Below are 25,403 nucleotides of genomic sequence, written 5' to 3' on the forward strand. Positions count from 1 at the left end.
ACCAATTGGTTCCTACTCATCTTGATTTAGAAAGACGGAACAAAACTCATAGGTATATCGGTGGGAGACAGATTTATCTATTCAATAGAATTTTCTGTGTGATACAGATTGGTTTATCAAGTTTTCGACTTTGGGTCGTAGCAACTCTTAGTTGTGGGTGAGATCATCTAAGGGAATCAAATGTGTAGAGTCCTGTTGGGATTCTGAGACGTAAGGAGCGCAACTGTACCTTGATCAGTGTGAGATTGGTTAGGGCTCAACTACATTCCAGCCTGAAGTTAACTTGGAGTAGGCTAGTGTCTGTAGCGGCTTAATATAGTGTGGTGTTCAAATCTGGACTAGGTCCCGGGGGTTTTTTTGCATTTGCGGTTTCCTCGTTAACAAAATTTCTGGTGTCTGTGTTATTTCTTTTTCGCATTATATTTGTTTATATATTTGAAATATCACAGGTTTTGCGTATGTTCAACCAATTGTGAATCCAACCTTTGGTTGTTGATTAAGTTGATTGACACTTGGATATTGGTTTTTTGATACCGTCCAGGTTATTTATTATATTCAAATTAGCTCGTAAATTCCTATTTGTTTGATTGCAGATTGAATTGAGAAATTGAGATATAACTCTTTGATATACTTTTCTTAAAGATTGAGTCTGACTTTCTAGTTGATTCTCTTGAAAGTATATTCGAGTTAGTCCATACAGATTGCTAAGTGAAATATTGGTTATGGTTGTTAGACCCACGCTTTTTCAATTGGTATCAGATCAGGCAAACACGTTTAAGACCTCATAAGTCTGTGTTTGTGGTAATCTGATTTGTGTAGATAGTTTTTATCTCAAACTCGCGCACGTAAAGATGAGTTCCCAAAATTTTGATTATGCTAAATGTCTTGGGTTTACCTTCAAGGATAACTCCTTTGTTGATTCTTTAGAATCCCGAGGTAAGAATGTGTTAATATCAGATTCTGATAACATTTCCCTCTGATATGACATTTAACACTATGTCTAAAGTTGAAATGGAACTCATCAGAACTCGAAAAAAATTTGTTGAGATTTTTGATTTTCTAGGAGATAAGATAAAGGCTCTTGAAGAAAAACATGATCATCTCATTGATGAGCTTGAGAAGTCTCTTGGTCGAGAACGGGAACTCTGTAGCATAATTGAGTCATTCTCTAACAATATCGAAAAACTTGTTCAAGAAACTACTCTATAGCGTGAAAAGATTAGTACTCTTGAGGATATTGTTAAAGAAGATTCAATTAGAGAAAAACGTTTGATCGAGACTCATTCATATGATCTGAACAACCTTCGTCTTGAAAAAGTGAAATTGGTTGCCTCCCTTGTTCTGGCCCAGGAACAGTGTAAATCCTTGAAAAAGGAAAACTCTGTTTTAGTGAGAAAATATTCTGTACCAATCTCTAATTCTCAAAAAGAATTACAGTACATGAAGAAAAGTTCTCCAAAGGAGCTCCCTGCTAAGAAGTGTTTACATAACTTGTAATCTTCTAATAGGGCTATGAACTTACATGTTCCTTCCATTGCTTCTCTTGCACAAACCTGTTCTTTCTGTGGGAAAAAGGATCACTATGCTCAACATTGTTTTTCTACAAAGAAAGATATTTTTGATCTTCAAAGTCTACTTCCTTTTACATTCGACAGAGTAAATTGTCTGACGACATCTACAATGGATTTCATTCCTACAGAAAGCCAGAACTCTCGTAAAAGGGACTCTAATGGTCACTCATTTCGAAATCTCCTTAGGGATCGTGTTTCTCTTCATGGTGCGAGCTCTTACATCACAAAAATACGCATTCCCAGTGTTTATGAGAATAATACTGGTAGATCTAAGTCTAGAAGGTGGAGACCTCTCTCCTCTAATCCTTTGGAACCGATTTCTAGAGGTCTTAGAATTAATCCTTAGAAGATTTCCTCTAATGGAATTTCCAAAAAGATTATATCGAATTCTTATGGAATAAGAAATAGCCAAAGAAAGGTAAGAAATATTAGGTTCAAAATCTCAGATGGTATTCACAACTCATCTCTCAATACTCATGGTGGAATTACATCTCACTTTGCTACCTAGCTCTAGGTAATTTCATCCTTGTATCTAACTTGAGAGTTGCAAGGATGATATTTGCGAGATGCTCAAGTCTACTGTTGGTTACCATTTGTCTTATGTTTGATTGTTTTGTTGAAAAAGCGGGGGTCTAACAACACCACCCAATATTTCGCTTAGCAATCTGTATGGACTAACTCCGAAATACTTTGCTAGAGAATCAACTAGACAGTCAGACTCAATCTAGATAAAAGTATCTCAAGGAGTTAATGTCTCTCTCTTGATTTTATTTTTACTCAAGCTAAAATCAATAGCGAGTCTTTATCAAATACAAGGAATAACTTGGACGGTAGCAAAGACCAATGTCCAAGGATCAATCAAAAACCAAAGGTTGGATTTCCAATTGATGATTACGAATGCACAACCTGTATTATTTCAATTATATAAAATATAATGCGGAAAAGAAATAACACAAACACCAGAAATTTTTTTAACGAGGAAACCACAAATGCAGAAAAACCTCGGGACCTAGTCCAGATTGAATACATACTGTATTAAGCCGCTACAGACACTAGCCTACTCCAAGCTAACTTCGGACTGGACTATAGTTAAACCTCAATCAGTCTCCCACCGATCCAAGGTACAGTTGTACTCCTACGCCTCTGATCCCAGCAGGATACTGCACACTTGATTCCCTTAGCTGATCTCACCCACAACCAAGAGTTGCTGCAACCCAAAATCGCAGATTTGATAATAAACAAATCTGTCTCACACAAAAAAGTCTATAAAAGGATAAATCTGTCTCCCACATAAAAACCCTAGGTTTTATTCCGTCTTAAGATATGAAATCAAGGTGAACAGGAACTTATTGATAATCCAGTCTTATATTCCCGAAGAACAGCCTAGATTAATCAATCACCTCTCTACAATCCTTCCTGACTACACAGGCGGTTTGTCGAGGAATCACAAACAGTGAGACGAAGATGTTTGTCACTTCTTTATCTTGCCTATCGGAGAACTCTCACGATCTCAAGCCAATCAATCTATTGTACTCGTACGATAGAAGATGCAAGATCAGATCACACAACTACGATAAAAGTAGTATCGGTCTGGCTTCACAATTCCAATGAAGTCTTTAAGTCGTTAACCTGGTTTTAGAGAAGAAAACCAAAGGTTAAAGGAGAATCGACTCTAGCGAGCGCACTAGTATCACACAGACGTGTGGGGATTCGTTTTGCACAATGCTAGATGTCTCATTTATATAGCCTTTAAATCAGGATTTTGCCTTAGTTACAAAGCAATCCATATTCACCGTTAGATGAAAACCTGATTTAGATTCAAGCTAATATTTCTCAACCGTTAGATCGAAAACTTAGCTTGTCACACACACTTGGGTAAACGTTTACTGGGTTTGCGAAAACCATGCCCAAACGTGTACGTGTATGTTGGTTCAACATAGTAACCCAAAAGGTTAACCATATGAGCATTTCATATTAACCTTGTTCTTCTTCACCATAACTAGTTCAATTGACTCAAATGAACTAGTTAAAGATTTGTTCAATTGCTATGAGATCTTATGTAACTACACAAGACACAATTGAAACAAAGATGATTCGATTCGATTGAATCGACTCATGAACAATATAGCCACGGTTTGCATAAAGCATTCCTTAGTAATTTAATGTTTCATGTTCAGAGCACATCTTTAGATCATAACCTCTTAAGTTCACAAACAAGTTCGCGGACTCAAGTTAATCGGTTGAGTTTTCCAAACTCAGCAGAAATTCTTGGAAAGATAACTTACGCCAGTTCGCGACTGGGTTCGCGGACTTAACACACAAACGAGTTTTGGAAAATCCAGCAGAAATTCTTGGTCAAGAACTTCCGACAGTTCGCGGACTGAGTCTGCGGACTGGGTTCGCGGACTTGGTAAGCCAATTCCACAATCCTCTCGATTTCTCTTGATCAACAAAGTTAGAAAACTTCGGTTCAAGAAATACATGGTTATGTAATCTAAACTCTTATTTCAATCATTGAGACATTCTCAGAGGACGCTATGTAGCCTTTATTCACAAACCGATTCACGTCAGAGCAATTCTCAAAGTGATTGAAACTTTTCATGACTTTCGTCACTAGGTGAAGATAAACTTGATCAAAGCGAAACGCTTTACCAACACACGATTTCGAGATAAAAGATAAGCAATGAATGCTCAGCTCGAAATGTCAAATGTGTATGATCTAGTCTATATATCATACGACTTTTGTCTCATAAGAAGTAGGAGATAGAAGAGATAGACTTTTGAGTGATAGATAAGTTCAAGTCTCCACATACCTTTTTGTTGATGAAGTTCCACGGTTCCTTGTATAGATCTTCGTCATTGTATGATGAATCGCCATGAAGTCCTTGAGCTCAACTACACTTTTCTATCCTAGTCCGAGACTTAGCTATGTAGGCTAGAAATCAAGACTCATAGTTTTGATCACTAACATTGACAAACATGCTTGAGATAACAACGCATGCGAGGTCGACTGAGCTACGCTCTAACAGTTGTTTTCCCTTTTGTGAAGGTTGAGTCATTTCTTGACTCCTTGTAACTTGTATCTCTTCCGCGTGCTCTGATTAAGTCTTTTAGTTGTTGAGCCATGATATAAGAGATATTTGAATACATAGAGTATTTCTTGTTGGATCTTTTCTGATCCATTAGCCTTCCTCACCTAGTCCACGCACGTCTGTGTCCTTCTTGGGAGTTTTATGGTTTCCACAACAAGGGTGTCCTTCTCTTGTTTGTAAACTTATATATTTTATGGTTTTTCCTTCCCTAATAAAAAAAATGGAGAACCTCTTAAGACCTCAAGAAGCGGTGAATCTTGAGATGGAAGAAGACGTTAAAGGATGTGATTCTTTTTCAAGACCTTGTCTTGAAAAAGATGATTGAAAGGAAAGAGTTCAACTCCTAGATTGGAGGATCTGTCAAGGATTTCTGAGAAGTAGAAGTATTAATTCTTTTTCAGAATGATTTTAAGATCGAATTTGCAAATCTTCAATTGCAAATAAATCAGTTTATTGATGGTCAGACAAAAATCCTTGATAATCAAAAGATCTTGATCAGGAATCAGGAGAAACTCATCAGGACTGTGTCAAAGCCAGGCATCTCGCCCGCATTGTTGATCGGAAGTTTAATGTTCTGACTCATGAACATGGAGTCTCTACGGTTAAAAGAATCAAAGATATCAGTGATACCTTTTATGATGGACCCTTTCAAAGGTATGATGTTATCAAAGAAACTTGATGTTTATTTTTTTGTCTAGGAAACTTCTTATGAGAATTTATTCTTGTATTTTAAGAAGGATAAATAGGGTTTGGAATAACAATTACTGTGAGTACACATAGCTATTGCCAACGATTTTCATCGTGCAATGTTTTAGATTTATTTATTTAAATTCTTTATTTGGAAGATGATTTTGTAATATTAATCTTTATGGTTTTGTATATTGCAACTTGTTATGGGATATGTGTGTTTGCATCCGTGAACTGTGATTGTCCCATATTTTGCTCAAAAATTAAGTCTATCATATGTCTTTATTGATAAAAGATAGAATGAACTTTGGACAAAAAAAGTTAAGCCTATTATGTCATTATGCAAATATTGATGAAGATAGGATGAACTTTTGTCTGCAAAGATTAAGTCTATTATATGTCTTTATGCAAATATTGATGAAAAATAGAATGAATCTTTGTATATTCCGCGGTATTGGTCTTTCCTTGATCCACATCTTTGTGTAAATACTGTGCGGCTCCGTAAATTCTCTTATGTGAGAATTTCCGATTAAATTAATCATAGGTTCTCTTGTGGTTAATTTAATTGAGTTTTCTGGATACAAATTCATGTTTCATGTGATTTTTTAATGTCCAAAGAAATCCTTCTTTTCTTGTAAAAGTAAAGTCGCTCTTGTTGTTCTTTCGGGAATGACATTATACGGGGGAAAGTTCTTAATTGAACTTGTGCTTAATTTCCAAATCTTTGTTGGGAGTGCGGCTGCGGAATATTATAGGAGTTTTCTTGTATCTTTATTAACTCATTGATGAATGCATTTAGTTTCGACTCTATGATTGCATCTAAACAAAGTTGATATGTTTCCTTTTGGTCATGAAGTATCTCCATGAGAATTTCATTAGGATCCCACTAATTTTCGTACATTTGCCAATTTATATTGACAAAAAATGAGGGAATTAATGTGTAGTTCAAACTACAAATACATATGGTTTACGGATCATTATGTAAGGGGGAGTGGTTTTCATGTGAGATGAAGTATTGACTGAGGGAGAGTGATACATATCACCATAGTATTATTGTCAAAGTTGTGATACAATTGGACTTTGATGCTGAGTAATGATACTATGACACTGTATAACATTGATTGAGAGCAACTGTTTTCTCATTGTTATAGCTACGGATCTTCAACAACTATGATGCTGAGTTGAACACGTTCAGAATCACTGGAGTACTTGAAAGTGATGAAGATTTCGAGTAATGTTGAAGAACCAAGGAAATCAAGCATTTGGATGAGAAGCCACAAATTTAATTTAATGTGTAATCCACATGTATTGATAGTTCTGTCACTAAAATTGACAAAGGGGGAGATTGTTAAAGCACTGCTCGGTCGAACTCGCAAGCATTGCTATCTCAAGCTTGTTTTTCAAGTTTAGTTGTCAAAACTATAAGTCTTGATTTCTAGTCTACTTATAGCTAAGTCTCGTATTAAGATATAAAGTGTAGTTGAGCATTAGACTTCACGGCGGTCATCGATTGAAAACGAAGAACTACTAAGGGGAGCTTGTGGAACTTCATCAACAGAAGGTATGTGGAGACTCAAACTCATCTATCACTCAAAAGTCTATCTACTCTATCTCATATTTGAGACAAAAGTTGTATAGCAATATAGACTTCGATTATATACATTTGATATTTCGATCTGAGTTTAACTCGCTTACATATTTCTCGAAATATATGTTGGTAAGATTTCGCTTTAACCAAGTTCATCTTATATTCTTAATGAAAATTGAATGATAATCATGTGGAAATCGCCTGGTAACATCTTTCATGATTTGTGTGACACAGTCATTTGATGTATACTCGGAATGTTTCGTATTGATCATTCAATCACTTGAAAATTGCTTTGAAGCTAATAGTTTGTGTGAGACAGCTATTGTCGTCTTCCAAGAATGTTGCAATGATTTAAATGGGAGTTTAGAACGATTAACCATGATTGGATATAAACGTAGAATGCGTACTTGCATATGTGTAGTTCAAGACCGACAATCTAGTATGCATACATGTATGCGTACTAGTTGGTCAGGTGAATTCCGAAAGCTATAGTATGCATACCCGTATGCGTACTGGCAAACTCAGTTGAAGTCCGGGAACTTTAGTATGCGTACCCGTAGGCGCACTATATTCAACTGAGTTCGGATGTGAACGATAATATGCGTACCCGTTTGCATACTGGCGAACATAGTTCAAGTCTGGCTACTTAGGTATGCGTACCCGTTTGCATACTTGAGTAGGTTATGTTCTGAAATCGGTTGTTCATGAACTAATACATTTATATATTAAGGAATGCAATCTTTTGCAAACCGTGGCTATAATGTTCATGAATTGATTCGAGTAAATCACTATCGATTTTCCTTCAATTGTGTCTTGTATAAATCTATAAGAATATAAACAATTGAACAACTCTAGAACTAGTTTCATTTGAGTCATTTGAACTAGTTATGGTTAAGATGAATATGGTTGATATGAAAGTGTTCATATGGCTAACTTCGGTTAACTATTGTTGAGCCAACAAAGGTGTGCACATTTAGGTACGGTTACTCATATCTAAGTGAAGTCACTTTTCATTTGTGTGTAACAAGCTAAGTTCGATCTAACGGTTTAAAGATATTAGCTTGAGTCTAATCAGGTTTTCATCTAACGGTGAATATTGAATATTTTGTTACCAAGGTAGCATTGATTCCAAACCCTGATTTGAAGACTATATAAGGGAGAACTCTAGCAACTGGGAAGCCTAATCCCCACACCTCCTATGTGATACTAGTTGCGACTAGAGTCGATTCTCCTTTAACCTTAGGTTTTTACAAAACCCTGTAGGTTAACGACTTGAAGACTTCATTGGGATTGTGAAGCCAGACCCAACTATTTTCTCTGTAGTTACGTGTTCTGATCTTGCTATTTTCTATCGTGATTGAGTACTATCTTTCTTAGATTGGCTTGAGATTTAATCTCCGATAGGAAAGATAAAAATTAGTCACAAACATCTTCGTCTCATCGTTTGTGATTCCACAATATCTTGTTTCGCTACCATACGATTAACATTATTGTGAGGTGATTGATATTTCTAGGATGTTCTTTGGGAATATAAGTCCGGTACATCAATTGGTTCCTGTTCACCTTGATCTATCAAAAGACGAAACAAAACTCATAAGTATTTCTATGGCAGATAAATTTATCTATTCAAGAAACTTTTCTGTGTGAAACAGATTGGTTTATCAAGTCTTCGACTTTGGGTCGTAGCAACTCTTAGTTGATGGTGAGAAATATAAGGGAATCAAATGCGTAGAGTCTTATTGGGATTATGAGACGTAAGGAGCACAACTGTACCTTGATCGGTGTGAGATTGGTTAGGGCTCAACTACATTCCAGTCTGAAGTTAACTTGGAGTAGGCTAGTGTCTGTAGCGGCTTAATACAGTGTGGTGTCCAAATTTGGACTTGGTCCTGAGGTTCTTCTGCATTTGTGGTTTCCTCGTTAACAAAATTTTTGGTATCTGTGTTATTTCTTTTCCGCATTATATTTGTTTATTTATATAATTCAAATATCACAGGTTGTGCGTAAGTTCAATCAATTGTGAATCCAACCTTTGGTTGTTGATTAAATTGATTGACACTTGGATATTGATTTTTGATACCATCCAAATTATTTTTTATATTCAATCTGGCTCACAAATTCCTATTTGTTTGATTGCAGATTGAATTGATAAATTGAGATATAACTCTTTGATATACTTTTCTTAAAGATTGAGTCTGGCTGTCTAGTTAATTCTCTTGAAAGTATATTAGAGTTAGTCCATACAGACTGGTAAGAGAAATACTGAGTGTGGTTGTAAGATCCCCGCTTTTTTAATGATCACGGCAAGACAGTGTGAGAATTGAAGAGTATCCCTTATATCCGAAAAGATATCTTCGTCGATAGATCTTCCTCTGTTGCATTCCTTAAATAGATTGATAGACAATTTTTTAAGACTGCGTAACCTGACACTCTTTACAAATGTATTCTTGATTTAGCTCTTTCCTGGGGAAAAATTATTTTTCCTTTGAATTCTTTATACTCAGTTTCGAGATTAGAGGTCTCAATAGAATTGCAACTCTCTAGACAAATCGATGACAATTTTCTACAAAGTAGTCTTTGAAGAATTTCTAAGGAACTCTGTTGTACGCTACAGGTGAACAAAAGAAACGTTACATAGTTTTCCCCCATAGGATATACTTTTTAAAGGATCTATACAAACATAAACTTATTAGGTCAACAATGTTTGCTTGCTCTGATACCTATTGAAAACACAGGGGATACCAAATACACCCAAATTTTTCGTTCGATAACCTGTATATACAAAACTTAATACAATCCTTGAAAATATGTATATAGAGTTAATATCTCAACCCGCTACTCAATCAGTATGTATGTAGATACAAGGTCCATGAACCTGATTGTTAAGCATAATACTTGGACGATCTCAAAAATAAATATCCAAGATCAATCTAATCGTATCCAAATAATTCAATCGGAATTCTTCCAAGTGATTAAACTTGTCATCTATCTTTCAAGATACAAATTCTACAAGAAACTAGTCTCCTAATCGATTACAGTTAAGCAGACATATCTACTTAGATTTAATACGTACAAACCTGTGCAAATCCAATTATAAAAATAAAAAATATAACGCAGAAAGGAAAAACACAAGATACCAGAAATTTTGTTAACGGGGAAACCGCAATAGTAGAAAAACCCCGGGACCTCGTCCAGATTGAAAACCACACTGTATTAAGCCGCTACATACACTAGCCTACTATCAGACTTCAGACCGGAATGTAGTTGAGACTGAATCCACCATCCAAGCGATTCAGTTACAGTCATGTTTTTTACGTCTCTTGAACCTCGCAAAGTCATACGTACTTGATTCCCTTAGCCGACGTACTTTACAACCCAAAAGTCGCTTCACCCGAAGTGAAGACATTTGATACCAATATGCCTCTAACAGATAAACCTATTTGATTTATATTTAGATCAAGGTGTGGAAATATGTTCGCAATAGACAAAGCTAGCAAGCCTCACAAATCGGGAACTTACGACTCCAGAAGAGTAGCCTAGATTCTTAACCATCTCTCAAGAACAATCGTCGAAAGATCAACTAAGATCAGTCTTTAGATATTTATCTTGATGAATCATGAAGTCTGAAACGAAGAGAACTTTGCGATTACTATGTATCTTGCCTGAAAGAGATTACGAGAACCTCGATAACAGAAAAGCAAGATCAGGATTCACGAACTATGAAGGTAAAGATATTCAGACCTGGCTTCACGAGTCCCCAAGCGAAGTCTTTTAGTCGTAGACCTAAAAGGTCAATAGAGGACAACTCTATAATCAACTAGGACACAACGTGTCAGGAATTGAATTTCCCATTTGACAGAGATGCTCTATTTATAGTTTTAAAAAATCAGGGTTAACTTAGAATTCAAGCTAATATAACCTGAGAATCAAGCAAATAAATTAGGTCTTCAAACTACAATAAAAGGCTATACACATAGGTTCGGTTACAGAACCGTGTATAATGACTGTTCGGTTTGGCAAGTTAGTCAAAGAACTAAAAGCTATTTGATGTTCATTTAAACACCTAAGAAATTATTCACCATTCACAAACATAAGTGTTTAAGTGATCAATAAAGTATTAGAAGTGTTTAAGAGAATTCTAGCAATGCTAAAAATATTAAAATTGTAAGTCTTTAAGCATTTGCTAAACATTATCGGGACAGTTGATACAACGATTTTCCAACCGTAGGGCTTGTTCACGAGTCTGGGTATTACGGTTCGTGAACCAAGTTCGCCAACCCTACTAGATTACCGAACTCAGTTGTCCACGGTTCGTGAACCGGGTTTGCCAACTGCTAACCAATTTATCCAACTTACAAAAATTAGTTCACCACGGTTCACCAACCGGGTTCGTGAAATGTTCCCAACTGAATTTGCGGTTTGCGAACTGGTTCGCCAACCTTCTCGTATTTCTATATCTCAAATATCTATGGTTTGCAAACTGATTCGCCAACCTACCCTGAGTAGAAATTTCAGTAAGTTCATATTTATCTCTTATGATGTTTGAAACATTCCCAAGTGATATAATCATTTGCATGGGCAATTTTCAATTGATCCACACATTAATTCATAGAACTAATATTGGTAAGGACCTTTAAACATCTAATCATTAAATCCTATTTCGAGATTTTTCACAAGACAAACTTGACTCAAAACATCTTCTTTGTAAATATACTATATATAAGTTACGACATAGTCTCAATAGATAGAATGATGGTATAGTGAGTAAAATAGAATGAATCAGTCTACACATACCCGATACAGAAGTTATCCAAATGTCTTCGTCGATCTCCAGTCTTCAAGGGTGATCTATGATACTCAACTACAATTCTAACATATCGGAAACTTGACTTAGTAGACTAGAAATCAAGATATGGTTTTGATCACCTAACATTCACAACGAGATTGAGATAGCAAAACTTGTGGGTTCAACCGAGCAATGCTCTAACATCTTGCTTTGAATTCTTTTTGCATTTTCTTAGCTGCAGGTTTGAGTTGGTTAAAATCCAAAACTTGAAGACCTCGTTGTTTTTACCTATTTCTTTATAACTATCACATATCTTCTTAACAATACCTTCAAGTACTACTCCAGAAAAGTCAAGATGCGTTGCCGAATCAAGTTGGGTTTTAAACTTTTCCATTTGAGAAATTATGTAAAAAATAAACAAATTGAGAAAGAGAGAAATATTTTGTGTAAAAATTTAGTTTGAAAATTACTTATTTATAGACGAGAAAGAACTGACTATTGACACTAGTCATTAGACCGAGCGACATTAATATTATATGCAGCGATGAAGTCTTTATCGCCGACGCTATTAATAAAATCGCTCACTAAGGATTCCATCGCTTAACTCTTTCACCACAGTAACACAAGTCATTTGACATACTAGGTTGTATAGGAATAGGCCCAAACAAACAAAAGGTGACGGAGCCCACGAAAAAAGTCCAACCGCGACATTTCACTACAAAATCTCCTCAAGTCTCAAGTCAAGTCTAGTGTAGGGTTTAATAACACTTCTGTTCGAGAGGACCTTCCATTTTCTTCTTCGGTTCTTCCATTAACGGAGTTCTCTCTCTCTCTTCCGCTCTCTCTCTATACACACTGTAAAGCTAGGGTTCCATCAAATTTATTCGTTTCAAAACCCTAATCAAGGTTTACTGTGTTTACCAAGTAGACATACTATTTGATAATCTAGGTTTTTTTTTTTAATTTTACTCGTATTCATAAGAAAACCCATATTGGAAATTTCTGAATTTCTCAAGTTTTCTTGTGTAGAAGGGGAAAACTCTCAAGATTGAGAAAGAATGGAGATAGATTCTGCGTCTAAGCCAGTGGAGGAACCTGTAATACTGATGCAGACTGATTCTGCTGAAACTTCCAACACTCAGGTAAACCCCCCCTTTCTTTTCTCTTCCATTGTTACTTTGCCCGTCTTATAAACTGAATAGTGCGTTTTGATGATAATATAGTTTTTTTTTGGTTTTTGTTCTAGTCTGAGGATATTCTTTTGAATACAATGGGGAAACTTGCAATTGATGAAACTGCTACTTTTAAGAAGAAGCCTGTTATTATCATTGTCGTTGGAATGGCAGGTATGTACTACTACTTCTTCGAAATTTTAAGGTCTTTCTGTGTGAAAATGTGATTTTAAGCTGTATTTTTTGTGTTTGTATGTAGGTAGTGGGAAAACAACGTTTATGAATCGATTGGTTTGTCATACAAGAGGATCAAACATACGAGGATATGTTGTTAATCTTGATCCAGCAGTTATGACACTTCCATATGGTGCAAATATTGATATTAGAGATACTGTCAAGTACAAAGAAGTCATGAAACAATATAATCTGGGGCCTAATGGTGGGATTTTGACATCACTTAACTTGTTTGCAACTAAATTCGACGAGGTAATAATATACAGATGAAATTTAGATATGGGGTTTTGACTGTGGTCCTTTCGTTATATTGTACAATGTTTTTGGCTTGTTTTATAGGTTTGTGGGTCTGTTTGTTTTTCTTCTTCAGGTTGTGTCAGTCATTGAGAAACGTGCCGAGCAGCTCGATTATGTACTTGTGGATACTCCTGGTCAGATTGAAATATTTACTTGGTCAGCTTCAGGGTCGATTATTACTGAAGCTTTTGCTTCCACTTTCCCCACTGTGATTGCCTATGTGGTTGATACACCTCGTTCATCAAGCCCAGTTACATTCATGAGTAATATGCTCTATGCCTGTAGCATACTCTACAAGACACGATTGCCTTTGGTTTTGGCCTTTAACAAGACTGATGTGGCTCAGCATGAGTTCGCTTTGGAGGTAAGTTATTTAACTGGGAAATCTTTGATTCATATTGTCCGGTTCTTCTTATCTTCAAATGCTTTGTTTGTCCCAATCTCGACTGGTTAACTGTATTTTAATGTTGTTCTGTTGCATGCTCCACAAATAAGTTTGATTACATTGATGCAATTCTATAATGCCTTCTCTCAACAGACTATGAGAACTTGTAGACTTGTAGTGAATAAATGGCGTTGTTAACAGAGAATTTGAAAATACCTCCCATCGATCTCATGCAAGTAAATACTTGTTACGGCTAAGTCTATTAACAACTTCTTGGATTCTCGACCAAGTGATGCATCAAGGTTCATGATTGACATTCAAAGCTTAAGGATGTCCAGAAAGTGGCACTCTTTGATGGCTACATCCTTTTGATCTGTCCTTAGCAAATTGATGCTTAAATAAAAACATCTTTGGAAAAGACGTGAGGGATCTGAAGCTAATTTTTCATCTTAGTGTCATGACTTTGGAATCCATAGCAACATAAATCTATGCGTTATGTCTGTTTTCTTACACTTGCAAACCCTGTAGTTCTATAATCAGGATGACAGACACTGAAGGAATTGATTCTTGGTTAGGACCTTAGGGGTTTGTCTGGATCGGGTTACTGCAGTGGTTGAAAAGTGGCAGTGTATTCTTGTTTTACTATCGTTTGCTACTTTGTTCCTTGCAGCATGTGACTTTTATTTGCCGACTACATAATCAGTCGTGCTGTTTTTTGAACAATACTAGAATTTTTACTAATATCTTGATGTCATGTAAATAGTGGATGAAAGATTTTGAGGTATTTCAAGCGGCACTGGATTCTGACAACTCGTACACATCAACCTTAACAAGAAGCCTCTCACTTGTCCTGGACGAATTCTACAACAATCTCCGCTCAGTCGGTGTATCTGCAGTTACTGGAGCTGGTATGGATGCTTTCTTCAAGACCATAGACGCAAGTGCTGATGAGTATATGGAGACCTATAAGTAATGCTTCTTTTACTCTTTAACACTAATGTGGACTGATTTCTCGTAAAAATTGTGTAGGTGCTCATGTCATTTCTTTTGTGTTGGTTTCAGGAAAGATCTTGACAAGAGACGGGAAGAGAAGCAGCGGTTGGAAGAGGAACGCAGGCGACAGAACATGGATAAGCTAAGGAAGGACATGGAGAAATCTGGTGGAGAATCCGTGGTTCTGAGTACTGGGTTGAAGGACAAACCAACCACTAGCAAGAGCATGATGGATGAAGATGAAGACGAGGAAGATGAAGATTGGGAAGATGATATTGAGGACGACTTTGGTACGATTACTGATGATGAAGAAATAGGTGACGACGATGATGATGAAGTTGTTGCAAGCTACAACTTTTAGATCCTGACAGAGCATGGTTCTGGGGTACACTTTTTGTTTTCCTTTTTATGGGCGACTACTTAAAAACTACTAAAACAGTATTATAGACAGGTTGCACCCATCTTGGTAAATAATGTATTTTGGTATGGGTGCTATATCATGTGTGTCTTTTAACTGGACATCAAACACTGCTGCTTTCTAACTGGATATGACATTTGATTAATGTCAGAATTTGAGTTCTAGACAGCTACCCTGGTTAATCAGATATTTATAAAGAAGGTTACAGTTATGGTATTCTTCTCTTAAATTAAGGTAAGCGTTTTCCAATTTTTCTCTTTATTTTCTTAAATAAACATAGAATACATATAGATTCGAACATTTATAAATTGACTAAATTTTACAGAAAAGTCGATAGGTACGCAGAATTTGATAAGAAAAACCAGACAAAGGATCACATTTATATATCAAAATGTTATATATCAAATGGGCACAAATCGCCTTCCGGTTCAAAAAGTTGAAACACATTTCCTATGGTTATGCGGGTCATCATTAGACGGCGCAACAGCTTCTATGGTGTTAAATTCCTCGGTTGCTATAGGCTAGGGTAAACACCATTCTGCATCAAATACCCGAAACAATCAACCATCCAGTAAAAAATCCCGTTAATAAATACAGGTGATCTCTTTGTACATGGAGGATAAGGGCAGCTACCAACACTTCTTCCATGCTTAGTACTTAAACTGAGAATCTTTGGTTTTTGATCGGTCAGAGAGAATATTCATTGAAAAGAGAGGTATTTAAAAAGGGTACATCAACCCAATGAATACAAACTGGAACAAAAAGAAGAAGGGCACTTCAACAAACCCAAAACAACAACAAAGTACAAGCTTACAAATGCCGGAATAAAGAGTCCCATAGTGCAATCACCATATTCGCCGTTAGACCTAGCATCTTCGTGCTCGACTCGCCCCAAAAGAACGCTTGTAGTTTAACGTTTCTAACGAGGCTTACCAAATTTTTCTTTTTGTTTTCAAAGACTCTTGCATTTCGCTCTCTCCATATGCACCACCATATTGCAACCGGAATGTTATTCCAAATTCGACTAAGTTTTTCGTCACCCCAATTAGACTTCCAAGACTTCACATTTGTGGTGACGTTTGAATTGTAAGTCCAATCAAAACGACATCCTTCAACAAAGTAATCCTAAATTCTCCAAGTTCTCCAACATTCATAAAATAAATGCGAACTAGTTTCATCGTCTTCATCAAAAAAACAACATAAGCTAGAAACATCCATACCTCTTCTTAATAGCTTATCCGCCATCATTATCCTACCATGAGAAAGAAGCCAAAGCAAAAATTTAATTTTGCAAGGATACTCCCGGCTCCAAACAACATCGATTGGAAAATTTGGCTCACCTTGATCTTCATCGCTCCTAATACCATCCTTGACCGTATATTCACCACGACTATTTCCGACCCAAACTCGGCTATCCAAAACACCTTATTGAATTGAAATTGAAGAGAAAAGATTTGATATAGTTGTTACTTCATGTGAAATAGTTTGAGAATATCTTTGCCTAGACATAAACCTCCACTTTAAACAATCTTCCCCAACTTCATACATACTAGCCACCACAAACTCCTTGGCCCTAGAAGCTTCATAAGCCAATGGAAACATATCACATAATCTTCCTTCACCTAGCCAAGAATCTTCCCAAAATCTAGTTTCCTTGCCCGCTCCACTCTTGAATCTAATACCTTTGTTGAAATCTTCAAGTTCTTTATTTAGATATTAAACCACAAGCTACCACCTTTTGGTCCTTTGGGTTGGAGAGTTTCCCAACCTGTAAATGTTTCACCAAAATTTTCAACTATGATCTTCCTCCACAATGCATCTTTCTCTACTCCAAAGCGCCACCACCATTTTCTGAGCAAATCCAAGTTCACTTGTTTAGTTCTTCTTATACCAAGACCACCTTTTTCTTTTGATTTTGAGACCAATTTTCAACTAATATTGTGAATTCTTTTCCTATTTTCATCATCCCATAAGAAGTTTCTCACAACTTTATCATTACAAGAAGATAATAAATGGGGAGACTAGCTAAAACGCTTTTGATGAGAGTTAGCTTACCTCCTCTTGCTATTGTTTTTCCATTCCAAGAAGTAACTCTTTTCCCACATATTTCAAACGTTTCTCCCATTTTTGAGTGCCTCCCACCTTGTCTCCCTAAGGGAGGCCAAGATATATACTAGGAAAACTCGCAAACTTGCACCCTAACATGTTAGCATAACTTTCAACTTGTTCTTCAACCATAACCCCAAATAAGCTACTTTTAGAGAAATTTATCTTCAAACCCGACGTTAGCTCGAAACAAAGAAGTAGGTATTGAAGGGCATCAACTTGTTCTCTCTTAGCATCAAGAAATATGATAGTATCATCGGCAAATTGCAAGTGATTAATTTTTGTTCCCCCTCCTTGACCGAAAAACCCGAGATTTGATCAAGTTCTTGTGATTTACTCAACATACAACTTAAGACTTCACCACTGATAGTAAAAAGAAAAGGAGAGAGTGGGTCTCCTTGACGAAATACCTTTTCACTACCAAAGTAACCGAAAGACGATCCATTAACAAGAACTGAGAATTTTGAGAATGTTAAACAATTTCTAATCCAAGCCCTCCAAATACCACCAAACCCCATTTTGAATAAGACTTCATTTAAAAAATTCCAATTCACATTATCAAAAGTCTTTTCAAAATCAAGCTTGCAAACCAACCCCGGTAATTTTTGACGAAGTCTAGAATCTACACACTCGTTTGCTATCAATACTCTATCAGGAATTTGTCTACCTTTAATAAAACTAGATTGAGATGTTGAGGTTAGAGTAGGAAGGTATACCTTTAATCGCTCCGCCAAAATCTTTGAGATGATTTTATACACACTCTCAATGAGGCTAATTGGCCGAAAATCTTTTTACTTCCTCTATTCCCGCCTTCTTTGGGATAAGCGCAATGAAATTGTTTTTCAATGACGAATGAAGAACATTGTGGTCATGAAATTCTTCCAAACCATTCATCAAATCTTCTTTTAGGAAGCTCCAACAAACAATAAAGAACTTCAAAGGAAATCCATCCGGACCCGGAGCACGACAATTCCCAAATCTTTAATTGAATTCATAACTTCCTCTTCATTAAAAGGTCTCTCCAACCAAATACTTGCATTCTCATCAATACACTTTAGACACATATTTTTGATTCTTGGACGGTTGTTTGAAATTTCTTTAAATGCTAACTCAAAATGATTTGCAATACCCATCTTTATTTCATCCTTGTTTCCGGTCCAACGTCCATTTTTACGAAGATTATTGATGTTGTTAAATGCTCTATGACCTTTCACCACTCGGTGAAAATGTTTTGTGTTGCGATCGCCATCTCTAAAATATCTAATTCTTGACTTTTTCCTCAACAAAATGTTTTGACGACGATGAGCCACCTCAAAATCAACTTTAGCCGTCACAAGCATGTCTTCTTCAACTTCGGTAAGACCCCTATCATCATCTAAATCGTCCAATTCTTTCAACTTGGTAAGAGCCGTGTCTAAAGCCCTATCAATGCTCCCCAAAACATCTCTATTCCACACCTTCAATTTCTCCTTTAAAGTGTTTAACTTCTTTGCGAAGCATTCACCCGCCGTACCTACAAAAGAAAAAGAGTCCCACCTCATTAAAGGGATTATGTTAGTACCTTCAAGCCAAGCTAATTGAAATCGAAAAGGGCAAGCACCCCAATCCGAATCCAAAACGCACAACTCAATAGGAAAATGATCCGAAAAAGGCCTTGCAAGGCGCTTGAGTATGATATTTGGGAAATGGTCTTCCCAACCCGATGAGAAAACAAAACGGTCAATCTTGCTCTTCTTGTTGGGTGGTCTACTCCACGTGTACTTGGCACCGGAAAGAGGCAATTCTACAAGATCAAGATCATTACATAAATCATCAAAGAGTTTCATTGAATTTGATGCTCTACGACAACCTCATCTCTCCGACATGTATCTTATCTCATTAAAATCTCCACCGAAACACAAAGGCATTCCATCCCAATAACCATGTAATGTAGCTAGCTCTATACGAAATCTTTTTTTTCTCACTCACATTGCATGGACCATAGACACAAATTAAAACCCATCGAAAATTATCCTCCATACTTCGACAATAAATACTTATAGTAAAAATACCTTCAAGAAAATCTTCAACCTCAATCATATCTGAATTCGATATCAACAAAATTCCACCCGATCTTCCACACGAGTTTAACGCAATCTACGCGGAGTTGCGCCCCAACATTGACGCACAATCGCGTCGGTATAAGCACTAAGCTTCGTATCTCTAATCATAAGAATAGTAGGCTTTCACCGTTTTACAAGCTTTTTTTAACTTAGAGTGCTTATCCGGGTCTCCAAGACCATTAACATTCCAAGAAATTATCTTAAACATTTAAAAATATGGCAATCCAATGAGCACAAAAACCAAATCAACCAAACATTATTATGCAACGCTAGCTCCCGGAGCCATTTTGTCTTTAAATGCATTCGCATGAGAAAGAAATGTATTTGACACAAAATTGATTTCTGTTAGAGTATTGCTCGGTCGAACTCGCATGCGTTGCTATCTCAAGCATGTTTGTCAATGTTAGTGATCAAAACTATAAGTCTTGATTTCTAGTCTACTATAGCTAACGTCTCAGACTAGGATAGAAAGTGTAGTTGATTTCTAGTCTACTATAGCTAGACGAAGGACTACTCAAGGAACCGGTGGATCTTCATCAACTAAAAGGTATGTGGAGATTTGAACTTATCTATCACTCAAAAGTCTATTTATCTCATATCTTGAGACAAAAGTCATTTTGCTATATAGACTTAGATTATACACATTTGCTATTTCGAGCCGATTTTTTCTCGCTTATCTATTTCTCGAAATATGTGTTGGTAAGCTTTCGCTTTAGCCAAGTTCATCTTTACCTAGTGACGAAAGTCATGACAAGTTTCAATCACTTTGAAAATTGCTTACTTTGACGAAAAATAGTTTGTGAATAACAACTATAGAATATCAACGTTCTCTAAGAATGTTTCAGTGATTGAAATGAGAGTTTAGATAATATAACCATTGGAGGATATAAGCATTGTTGTGGAAACACATATATGTATAAGTCCTTATTCCTTGAGCCGAAGTTTGCGAACTTTGTTGATCAAGAGAACCGGAATAGTGGCGTGAGCTAAGTCCGCGAACTCAGTCCTCGAACCCAGTCCGTGAACTGGCGGAAGTTCTCGACCAGAGAAATTCTTCCGGAGTTTGTGAACTCCGTCCAGGAACTTAAGTCTGCGAACCCAGTCCGCGAACTTGAGTAGGTTATATCTAAAAACGATGTTTGTGAACTTATTCTTATATAAACTAAGGAATGAAAATTGCAAACCGTGGCTATATAGTTCATGAACCGATTCGAGTGAATCAAATCGTTTTTGCTTCAATTGTGTCTTGTGTAGTTACATAAGATTTCCTTGCAATTGAACAACTCTCTAACTAGTTCATTTTAGTCACTTGAACTAGTTATGGTGAAGAAGAATATGGTTGATATGAAAGTTATCATATGGCTAACCATTTGGTTGACTATTGTTGAACCAACAAATGTACAAGTTTGGGTACCGTTACACAAGCCTTGAAACGTGCATTTCATTTGTGTGTAACAAGCTAGTTTTCTATCTAACAGTTGAAAGATATTAACTTGAATCTAATCAGGTTTTCATCTAACGGTGAATATTGAATGCTTCGTTACCAAGCTAACATTGATCGCAAACCCTGATTTGAAAGTGTATATAAGGGAGAACTCTAGCAACTGGGAAACCTAATCCCCACACATTCTGTGTGATACTAGTTGGCTTGAGACTGATATCTCCGATAGGCAGGATATAAAAGAAATCACAAACACTTCGTCTCATCGTTTGTGATTCCACAATATCTTTTTTCGCTGCGTCGATTAAGATTATTGTGAGGTGATTTATAATACTAGGCTGTTCTTCGGGAATATAAGTCCGGTTTATCAATTGGTTACTGTTCACCTTGATTTATCAAAAATGGAACAAAACTCGTAGGTATATTCGTGGGAGACAGATTTATCTATTACCGTAGACTTTTCTGTGTGATACAGATTTGTTTATTAAAGTCTTCGACTTTGGGTCGTAGAAACTCTTAGTTGTGGGTGAGATCAGCTAAGGGAATCAAGTACGTAGCATCTTGCTGGGATCAGAGACATAGGAGCATAACTGTACCTTGGATTAGTGTGAGATTGATTGGGGTTCAACTATAGTCCAGACCGAAGTTAATTTGGAGTAGGCTAGTGTCTGTAGCGGCTTAATACAGTGTGTGTTCAATCTGGACTAGGTCTCGAGGTTTTTCTGCATTTGAGGTTTCCTCGTTAACAAAATTCTGGTGTCTGTATTATTTCTTTTCCGCATTATATTTTGTTATATAATTGAAATATCACAGGTTGTGCGTTGTTCAATCAATTAGAATATCCGACCTTTTGGTTGTTGATTCAAATTGATTGACACTTGGATATTGGTCTTTGGTACCATCCAAGTTATCTCCCTAGTATTTGATAAAGACTCACAGATTTCTATTTGCTTGAGTATATATCAAATCAAGAGATTGAGATATAAACTCTTTTATATACTTTTTGTCTAGTTTGATTATGACTGTCTAGTTGATTCTCTAAAAAGTATATTGGAGTTTGTCCATACAGATTGCTAAGCGAAATATTGAGTGTGGTTGTTGTACCCCCACTTTTTCAATTTCTTCATTTGTAATTACCGAATTTTTTGAGTTTGTCGAGTAATAACTTGAATTTCTCATGTAAACCTTTTGCCATCTCCAAAGCATTACCATCATCATGCCGTGATCGCTTTTTAAGATTACTTGTTTGTGACGCCGCATCATCACTACCATCGGAATTTTCTTCATGCATTTCTTGAATTTCATTTGTATCACATTTTATTTCTTGGAATTGATCTCCTTTTCCATTTTTTTTCTTTTCTTGCTTGAAACTTCCCCTTTCAGAGTGTCAGAAGAACTAGAGCTAGGAGTAACTTCTTTAGATAATGTGGTCTTTAGTCTCTTCTTTAGACTTCTCAAAGATGAACTGTCCAGAGACCACTTGTAGTAACATGTACATGCAGAAACCACTTCGTACTCTTTTTTGCGTGGATGGAAGTAAAATGCACATACATAAAACATAATACTCGGGGAAGTTACAGTTACTTGTTCTTTTGTAATCGGAATCCAGATACAGAAATGCGATGGACCGATTCTGCTTCTGAATAAAAGAAACCCATCGTACGAACCCCAGAGATCAACTGGGTGTCGCTCGCAATGTGCATTCCAAGAACTAAGATCTAAGCTTGTTGCCTCAACATTCTCCATTGTATCATCAAAAATAAAAAGTTTGATGTCATTGTCAACAGACTGTGCAAGAGATTTCACGGCAATGGTTGGAGTAGCTCGACCTCGGTCAAGGTGCGTACGTATAAAGTACGGATCCTTGGTTAAGTTGCATAATACGCCGTCGTCGTTTGAATTAGTTCGGTGCCACAATCGGAAGATGCACGTTGCTGGTAGTCTAATAAGTATGGGCTTCTCTTAAATATAGCTCATATTTTTATCAACCATAGCCCAAAAAATTTAAGTTAAAATGAAAAATCAAAAACCAAACAAGTTTTTTTTTTTTTTTATTTTATGCTAGCAGTTAAACTTTGATCTTCTTACTCAAGATCAAGATAGACCCTAACCTTTTTTTTTTACTCATACTTAAAATTAATTATAATTGCTCTTTTCAAATTGAACAATTATATATAAACCTTAATTCTTATCTTTTCCCCATAACAAAATAAACTCTAATTCTTATTTCTCCTAAAATATTTTTTTTAATCATGATTACATCAAAATTGATCGGGGTGTATATTCTAATTGTTCGCTCAAAAAAAATTGCACAACAACGTCAATTGAAATAAAATTGACTAAGGTTTTAATTCTTTTATGAGGACCATTCTCCTCCAACTCCATAAACATAATTTATAAAAAGAATAAAATCCATAAGATGATTTTTTTTTTCTTGTAAAATCGATTGAGGGTGTTGATTATTCTTAAACAAAACATTAATTATGTCAAATGTGTTACATAAATTTGATTAGATGATTAACCTTTTATTTTTATTTTTTTGTTGATGTTGATTTAGGGATTTAATGATTACCTTATTACTATGGGCTATATATAATAAATATACGTAATTTTGTGGGCTATGTCGAATGATTATAAAAGTCTGTTTGGTTAGCTTAAGCACTTTTTTTAAATGGGTTATAGTTAATAAATGTGTGGGCTTACATTTAAGAGAAGCCTAGGTATGTTGGTGATGATATCAAAAGGAAGATGAGGTAAAGGACCCTCCTCAATCTCTTGAACAGATTCTTCGACTTCTGATAACTCTACAAGAGGAGGTGCGTTATCCTTCCCTTTATTGTATTTTGTAAATAAATCGCGACACTTAACCTAAAGGATTGGAACCCAAGCAATGCATGCATGTTTTCCCATTAAGATAAATCTGAAAAGAGAGAAAATAAAAGTAAGATTATCATCAAAAGAATGGTTATTAAGATTCCTTTGCCTCCGGAAAAGATTAGAGAACGATACATGGCATAATCTGAAAAGGCTCCATATTCTTTACTGATCAATTATCGAATTGAACTTAATTTTTCTTTCTCCAACAAAAGTCTCCAGAGAGGTACAAAAGAAAACAAATATCAAGAGATGAAAATTAGCTCTCCAAGTCGGCTGTGCGATGAGCACTGTCGGTCCTATGAATAAAGATGTGATCATGACTGGATGCTCTATAGCTTAGCTAGCCTCCTCTTTTATCTTCTGCGTAAAGATAAAAAAATTCTTATAAGTTTGGTAAGAAAATATTAAGTGAACCATTGGATCGAACACATTAACCCTTGGGCAAAAAGGGGGGTCTTTTATGGAGTACAGATATAATCTTTTCTGATATAAGTGTTACGATTGGGTGCAATTTCGGATAGTTATTGATTCTTAATCTCGAGTAACATTGTTTTTTCGGAAGCAAAGCAGGTATTCTGCAACTCGTCAAAATTGTAGTTTCTGATTGCTTTAGTTGGTAATTATTCGGTGAAAAAAAGTGGTAGTAGTAATAAAAAACCTTATTCAGATCTTGTGAAATATCCCAGTTTTTTTGTTAACAAGTTACTATGAATACAATTTACATTCCATTAATATCTCTCTCCCTTTACAGGTACTTCAGTGACCGGGCCTAATGGCGGATGACAATTTTTTGAAGAAATTATTTGGTGGCATGCCTTTAAAGTGCAGTAAAGACATACCAATTGATGTTGTACAAGCTTCCACAGATACAACCATCAATGCAAGTACAAAAGACCTTAACAAACTTATAGATGATATTTGTCAGGATCTCGGTGTACAATTTGTGAAGGCATTTATAGTCGGTAGTATAGGGGCAGCCGTTGTTGTTGGTTGCACAGCAACCGGTGTTGGGTATCTAGGAATAAGGCTGGCTAGAAAATTTAGGTCAATACGCAGGCCGATGCCTTAGAATGGAGAAACACGCTTATATAGCAAATGTTTCTTATACAAGATACTTTTATCCCTTTGGTGGAGATTAAGATTTTGATTTTTTTTTTTGTAGCATAATTTTGATGGCTTTATGAGTTTGGGCGTGTGCGTTGTCCTTTTTTTCTAATTTTGACACATTTTATTTTATTTTTTCACCCATCACTTTACAAAGGCTATTCTAGTTTTTTTGTACACTTGGAGATTTGGTGGGCTGCCAACCGCTTGACCAAACAAACTACTTGAATCAAGAACAAACACAAAAAATAAAAATAAATTCAAACCCTCCAAATTAAATCAATGTTAAACTTAAAGGTAGAAATTTTATTTTCGCTTTGAGTGAGGAATTTTTCTTTTTATTTATTTGTTGGAAAACTGCGTGTGTATATATATATATACTCCCTCCGTCCCTAATTAGATGACCTATATCATAAATAAGTGGAGTGATAGATTAGTATTATTATAAGAAATATGTAAAATTTGATAGCCATATTTATTTTCATTAGATAGGTGTCTTAAAATGCTTTCCGATGATACAAAGTTTACGAAAATCCGTTGTATAGTTTGA

General features: G+C 36.0%; 2 protein-coding genes across 2 annotated transcripts; one reads left to right on the top strand and one right to left on the bottom strand.

The window, feature by feature from the left end:
- The first annotated feature begins 12,486 nt into the window (after window positions 1–12,486).
- LOC113348945 (GPN-loop GTPase QQT2-like) lies at window positions 12,487–15,439 on the top strand. The gene is made up of 7 exons (XM_026592860.1): window positions 12,487–12,630; window positions 12,754–12,866; window positions 12,971–13,070; window positions 13,156–13,382; window positions 13,501–13,791; window positions 14,576–14,781; window positions 14,875–15,439. Exons 2-7 carry the CDS (start codon window positions 12,783–12,785, stop codon window positions 15,164–15,166), a joined length of 1,200 nt encoding a protein of 399 aa, XP_026448645.1. The 5' UTR covers window positions 12,487–12,630; window positions 12,754–12,782; the 3' UTR covers window positions 15,167–15,439.
- A 2,825-nt stretch (window positions 15,440–18,264) lies between these two features.
- On the bottom strand, window positions 18,265–22,163 carry LOC113351838. The gene is made up of 3 exons (XM_026595757.1): window positions 22,010–22,163; window positions 18,891–19,112; window positions 18,265–18,842 (listed from the first exon to the last, which is right to left on the bottom strand). Exons 1-3 carry the CDS (start codon window positions 22,161–22,163, stop codon window positions 18,265–18,267), a joined length of 954 nt encoding a protein of 317 aa, XP_026451542.1.
- Window positions 22,164–25,403: the final 3,240 nt, after the last annotated feature.

This window comes from Papaver somniferum, chromosome 2, assembly GCF_003573695.1.
Source record: "Papaver somniferum cultivar HN1 chromosome 2, ASM357369v1, whole genome shotgun sequence".
In the NCBI taxonomy this organism is placed as follows: Eukaryota; Viridiplantae; Streptophyta; class Magnoliopsida; order Ranunculales; family Papaveraceae; genus Papaver; species Papaver somniferum.